General features: G+C 56.7%; 1 protein-coding gene across 1 annotated transcript; it reads right to left on the bottom strand.

The window, feature by feature from the left end:
- Positions 1-265: 265 nt before the first annotated feature.
- Positions 266-3074, bottom strand: LOC132370086 (glutathione S-transferase P). The gene is made up of 7 exons (XM_059929839.1): positions 2988-3074; positions 2759-2794; positions 2355-2455; positions 2158-2245; positions 1671-1774; positions 713-820; positions 266-534 (listed from the first exon to the last, which is right to left on the bottom strand). Coding segments are annotated over exons 1-7 (627 nt in total). The 5' UTR covers positions 2989-3074; the 3' UTR covers positions 266-345.
- Between the last annotated feature and the right edge of the window lie 3735 nt (positions 3075-6809).

The raw sequence follows: 6809 nt of genomic DNA, 5'->3' as shown, positions 1-6809 counted from the left end.
AGAAAGCATGTTTATTTAAGTGAGCCTGTCCTCTGTAGACTGTGGGGATCTCCAGAGCGGGGACCATGGTTGATTTCTCTTCCTGTTTCTTTCTTTTTTTTTCTCTTTGTTTCTGGAGTTCAGTAAACACAGAGCTGGTTGAGGGCTCCAGGAGGACACTCTGTGTTTCAGGATTCAAGTATCCTGTCCAGCTGCCTGTCCCTCCCCCAAGCCTGAGAGGATCAGGGAGCCCCCTCCCCAGAAAACTCAATGCTCACAGCACTGCTTCTCTCTTGGAAACTTTATTGGTCCTGGGGAAAGGGAAGCAGGCAGCTCCCTGCCTCTTGCTGAGGGTGCCACAAGCCCTCACTGTTTCCTGTTGCCATTGATGGGGCGGTTCACGTGCTCCGGGGAGGCCAGGAAGGCCTGGAGCTTGGGCCGGGCGCTGAGGCGGGCCACGTAGGCCGAGAGCAGGGGGAAGGAGTCCAGGCAGCTGGAGGCCAGGACCTGGTGACTCCGCAGCAAGTCCAGCAGATTGTAGTCAGCAAAGGAGATCTGCAGGGCAGAGTGGGGCAGGGACTCAGTGGGTGTGGGAGGTGTGAGGCAGGGAGCCTGAGCCGGTCCCTTGGTCTGCCCAGCTTTGCTGAACCAATGGCTCACGTGCTCTCTCCGCACCGGTTTGCCATCTGTAAGAAGAGGGTGGTGGGGAAGGGGCGGGACAGGGTCAGCTCACCTGGTTGCCCACGATGAAGGCCTGGCCGCCGTGGTTCTGGGACAGCAGGGTCTCGAAAGGCTTCAGGTGCTGGGGCAGTGCCTTCACATAGTCCTCCTTGCCCGCCTCCTGCCAGAAAGATGCCACTGTGTACCATCCTCCTGACGCTCACGCTGCTGCACGCCCTGCCTCTGCCCCTGCCCCGAGACGTCCCCTCCTGTCTGCCCCATCTCAGTGAATCGCCGCTCACCCAGCCCCCGCCCCCGCCCCTCCTCTCCTCACCCCCCACCCCAGGCCATTGCCACATCCTGTCCATTTCAGCTGCCGATTCTTCGCTAGTTCACTCTTGCCACGATCGCTCACCAGACTGTTGCAAAAGCCTTGTAGGGTCTTTCCAGATCTCACAGATACCGCCCTGCTTAGACTCCCCAAAGACAGCATCCAAGCCAGCTGGTTCAAGGCCTTCAGGACCTGGGCCTGCTGCCCCCTCCAGCTCCATCTCCTGACACTCTCCCTCCCTCCCTCTCTCTCTCTCACACACACACAGGCACACACGCCTTGCCTCTGCTAAACTGGTCCCAAGTCCCTGAATGTGCTCCGTGCCTGATACCTCGTGCACCTGAAAGTGCCAGCACCCCTTCTAGAAGCTGACTGTAGGTGCTCCTCCTCCTGCACCTGGCTCCAGGAAGTGCTCCTGACCTCCCCCAGCTGCGGATCGGGGACCACCTGTGGCTGGATGTCTCCTGTCCTCACGCTGTTCTGCCATTGCCTGCTACTTGACTGGGTCCCTCCCCCAGGCAGGGAGGCCGAGTCTTGTGTCCAATCCATAATGGCTCTTGACCCCCCACCCCCCGCACAGCCAGAAGCAGCCCAAGGGAAGGATCAGTCAGAGCTGCGTGAGGGGTGTTGTGTAGGGTGAGAAGGAAGCCAGCCCCTTTCTTTCTTTGTCCTCAGTGACCGTCCCCGTGTCTGTGCTTACGTAGTTTGTGTAGATGAGGGTGCCGTATTTGCAGCGAAGGTCCTCCACGCCGTCATTCACCATGTCCACCAGGGCCGCCTCCCGCTGGTCCTTCCCATACAGCCCTGGGGTGGCGGGAGAGCAGACAGCATGACGGGGCGCCTGACCAGCCACTACAGCCTGACCCACCAGACAGGCCACGTGGCTGCCTGTGAGCCTCCGCCAGGGCAGAGGGAGGAGGATGTGGATGAAGAAAAGGACCATCTGAGTCCATGCTCAGAATTCAGCGGGAGGTGGCCTGCTACAGGGCAGGGATTGCTCGACAGACCCGGGCCTGACCCTAGGCGAGTGAGAGAACCTCCACTTGCCTCCGCTCCACAGGGCTGCAGGACAATTTGATTTAAATGGAAGAGGCTCGGGGGCCAACACTGAGCAGATGCTCAGGAACTCTGACTGATGCCCGCCGACCCCTGCCCCGGACTGGGCCCCCTGCAGCCTCAGGACTCACCGAGGGAGCGGCCCAGGTGACGCAAGATGGCATTGGACTGGTACAGGGTCAGGTCTCCATCCTGGAACTTGGGGAGCTGCCCGTACAGCTGGGGGGAATGCACAGCTCTGTCAGAGGTGCTGAGCTTGGCTGCCCCCCACCCTAGTTTTGCCCCCCAGTGCCCAGCCCCTGACCCGGGATACGACAGAAGTACTCACACAGGAGGCCTTGAGTGATGGCCAGGTCTCCATGGTCACCACCTCCTCCTTCCAGCTCTGGTCCTGGTCGGCCAGCAGCATGCGCATGGCCTCGCAGCGCCCTGGGGGAGGGGAGGACGGGGTAGTGGGGATGGGCAGGGACCCCAGCCTCGCAGCGCCCTGGGAAAGAGCCAAGGAGGTAAGGACTCCTCCGATGATCTCCCAGCACATTGCGGAGGGACGGGCCAGGGCCAGGAAGTTGCTTACTCCAGTAAGGCGCAGCTCTGGGGCACAGGGAAGGCGGAGCTAGTCGCCACGTGATGGAGGGAAAAGGGAGGTTGGGGACTCCCTCAGGTGGGTGAGGGGCGTGAGCTGCTGCAGCCTCCAACCTCTGCCTCCCCTCCCTCCCCGTCACAGGCCCCTACCTCGAACAGGGAAGTAGACGATGGTGTAGGGCGGCACTGCAGGATGCAGAGAGAAGTCTGTTAGCATCTGGGAGAGGCGTGTTACGGGGGACAGGGCGCCCGCCCGTCCTCCCTGGGGTCGCATCCCCTGTTCTGGGCGCTGTAGGCCCCCCGAGAGCCCCAACTGCTCCCCAAAACCCTGGGAGCCCCCTCGGAATCCCCCTGGGAGCCGCAGGCGGCGGGGACTCACTGATGGCGACGCGGACCTCAGCAACAGCGGCGGCGGCAGAACTCCAGCGCCCGCGACGGCGGCCCCGAGCCTTATACGGGTGGGCGCGCCCCGCTCCGGCCCGCCCCACCGTGCTGAGTCACCGCGCTGGCTGTGAGCCGCTCCCCCGCCCCTCAACCCCGCCGCGCAGCCAGTCCCAGCCGGTTGCATCTGATTGCCGGACTTCCGGCCGAGGCTGATGGGCTCACTGCTAGGGCTGGGTTCCAGAACCTTACAGAGTCCTGAGAGAGCGCGCAGTCCAGCCCCTTCCCCTCCTGGGGTCGCAGACCCCAGAGACACAAACCCTTGCGTGTAGACACTCGTTCCCAAGATGCTGTACAAAGACGGACACACCCCCTGTGCACCTACGCGCGCACACTCAACTCACACCCCAAGCTGGATTTTCAGACCCATCCGCCGTTTGGAGTATCCCGCTGCTTCCTTCTTACTTTTTTTCTCTAAATTACCTCATTTCTTCAACTCAGATACGCTTACCTTCACAGGAAACCTGTTTCACTCCCCTACGTGGAAGCGGGCACCACTTGTGATAAGTAGGCATGGTAAAAATCACGACAGGAGAACGATACGGTTTTTGAAATCTATCTAGGCAATGGGACACTGGACCCTCCCTTTTCAAAAGTATCCCTGGCAAGGTTACACATTTCTGGCACGGTAACACCAAGCTGGTCACCAAGCTGGTCACCGTCCTTCAGTCCCATCAGGATTGAGGGCAAATTTAAAGGATTCCAGGACGAGCACCAACGCTGCTGAATCCCCATCTGTCCACTGGGCAACCCCTTTCTGGGGGTTCAGGCCCTACTCTGGGTCCCCCCCATGGCAGTGATGGAGAAAGCTTCAGTGAGGGTTGTCCAGGCGGTATTTCATCAAGACCCCTCTCCCTCCCCCAGAGCTGGCTGAGAGGGCTGAGACGGCAGGGAAGACAGGCCCCACGTGGGGCCTGGGCTGGGCCCCGGGCAAGTTCTCCAAACACATCCAGGTGGAAGCTTCTGGACTTGGTGACTGTGTGGGGAAGGAGGCCTCCAGGGAGACCGAGATGGGGACCCGGGAGGAGAGGCAGGCACTGGGAGGACATCGTATGTCCCGTGTTGGACCTAGTGAGTCCAGACGTCTGTGGGATTGGCAGGGAGGAGGGGGCGTCTAGAGGCAGAAAGAAAACCCAGGCAGGAGTTCGGCGGAGTCAGGAGAACCACGCTCCTGCTCAAGGACCACTGCTCTTCTCCTTTCTTCACTATTGACATCTCCTACACCACCCAGCCCTCTCCACCCCAGCAGTGATTCTTCAGGGGCGATGCAAAGCTTGAAAAACACCGTCAATTTATTACTTTCTAAGTGGATAATGAAACGGTCATTTCCTGACTGCACCCTCTGGGACTGGTGCAGGCAAAGGTGGTGCAGGAAAAGGTCGTACAGGCAGTGTTCTGAGGCAGACAGTTCTGGACCCAGGGAGGGCTGGGCCAAGCCAGCAGCAAGTGCCTGGGCCTTAGAACAGGCTCCAGATTCCCGCCCAGGGGGCCAGGACTTAGGGTCTCCGCCCCTCCCCCATTCACAACCCTCTTCCCTCAGGTCCCGCCAACACCCTTTTTATCCCTTAACACACAAAACCCTTTTCCTCTTTTTCTTCCAGAAGAGCTTCCTTTGCTCCTTTGACCTGAGCAAAAAGCAACCTGAAATTTGCCTTCCCCAGTTCTGAACGTCTGGTATTCAATGAGCTACAAAGAGCAAAGAAAAAAAATAAAAGAAAGAAACAGTTGCAATGTTATATCAAAAAATAACCTGAACAGTTCCCTTCCTGCTACATTCTCTCTTTGCAGCAAATTCCACAGCCCTGACAAAGACAACACGCCCCCATCTCCAAAGACACACTCACACAACCCTTTCACACACTGTCACACACATTCAAACACACCTGCACACACACACGCAAAATGATAGGAACTGAAGTCTCACCAGGCAGCACTGAGGCCTCCCCTCTGAGCTCTCCAGGGCCTAACAGGGACAGCCAGACCTCAGGGTCTTCCTGTGTAGGCAGGGTGCTAGGTCTGGGCAATTGAAGGGGAGGGGAGGGGAGGGGGGGAAGTGGAGGAGGGGGGTGGCCCTGGCTGGTGTTCCCCTCCCCCACCCGTCCTGCTGTGGCCCCAGCTCCAGGTCTCTGTCCCTTTCCCATCGCTCTGAGTAGACATTAGCCCAACTCAACCTCCCTGATGGCCCTGGGGTGTGCAGGAGCATTTACCTACTCCCAACCTCCATCCCTGTGCCCTGTGGACCATCAGAGACCTCCAGGGTTCATTTTAGCTTGTCTTGTCCCTCTCTCCTCCCACAGCAAGGTTGCAGGGCAGTTCTGGACTGTTCCTGCATGCTGGACCACGGCACAGGGTGTGTGTGTGTGTGTGTGTGTGTGTGTGTGTGTGTGTAGCACGCATGCTTCTCAGATTCTAGTCCATTGTCATTGCTAGTCCGTGCTGGTCCTGCCCACGCCATTTGTTTAGTTAGTTAGTTAGTTCTATGTTCCCTTTATCCCCACATTCCATTCTCACTTCCTGTGGGAATAGTGGGACTGCTGCGTCCCAGGTATGTGAACACTTGAGTTGCATAAGTAGCGCCAGGTTGCCTTCCCCAACGGCTGCACCAGCCCACCCCACAGCCCAGCTACTCTTCCAACCTACTCCAGCCCCACGTGCCCCCAAGACGTGGCATTAGCAGCTTTGGAATGTTCGCCAGTCGAATTGGTATAAAGTTGTTCTAAATGGCGTCTCTCATTACTAAGATTTTGCATCAGCTCTTCATGTGCTCCTTGGATTTTGTTTTCCTCTTCTGGGAATTGCCTCTTCATACCTTGACCATTTTCTAGTTGATTTGCTGCCTACTTCCTGTTGATTTGCAGGAGTTCTTTGTTTATTCGAGATTTTAATGTTTTGGCTTCAAACATTACAAATACCTTCTCCGATTCTGTCCACCCTCTCTCTTTACTTTGTCCTGGGTGTCTTTCATTAAACAGTGTCGTCAAATTCATCAGGAGGTTTTTTGGGGGGAGGGGGGCGGTGGAGTGGTTGTGTTTTATGCTTTCGAAACTTTGTTTAAAAGTCTTTTATTACTGGGGACTTCCCTGGTGGCGCAGTGGTTAAGAATCCGCCTGCCAATGCAGGGGACACAGGTTCAAGCCCTGGTCCGGGAAGATCCCACATGCCGTGGAGCAACTAAGCCCGTGCACCACAGCTAGTGAGCCTGCACCCTAGAGCCCGCAAGCCACAACTACTGAGCCCACGTGTCACAGCTACTGAAGCCCACGCACCTAGAGCCTGTGCTCCACAACAAGAGAAGCCACCACAATGAGAAGCCCATGCACCGCGAGGAGTAGCCCCTGCTCACCGCAACTAGAGAAAAGCCCATGCGCAGCAATGAAGACCCAACGCAGCCAAAAATAAATTTTAAAAAAAAGTCTTTGATTACTGCATGTTTTAATGATAGGAGAGAATATATGGAACATTTATACCTACGTAACTGACAAGAGGCAATATTTTCTAGTTAGGTAGCATAGCTTGGGGATTAATAATAAAAACAAAGTCTTTAATTACTGCCCTGAATCACAACAATATGCTCCTACGTTGTCTTTTATTAACTTTATCAAGTTACTTTCACATTCACACCATTAATCCATCTAGAGCCACCTTGCACGTGCTGTCAGGTAGGAATCCACCTCCCCAACACCATCTACTGAACGTTTTGACCTACATGTTAAGCTCCTGAAGGTATTGGGTCTGCCTGTCAGTTCTCTGTTCTCTTCTG

The sequence above is a fragment of the Balaenoptera ricei genome, chromosome 8 (assembly GCF_028023285.1).
Source record: "Balaenoptera ricei isolate mBalRic1 chromosome 8, mBalRic1.hap2, whole genome shotgun sequence".
Lineage (NCBI taxonomy): Eukaryota > Metazoa > Chordata > Mammalia > Artiodactyla > Balaenopteridae > Balaenoptera > Balaenoptera ricei.
This window is presented reverse-complemented; position numbering and strand designations above follow the sequence as displayed.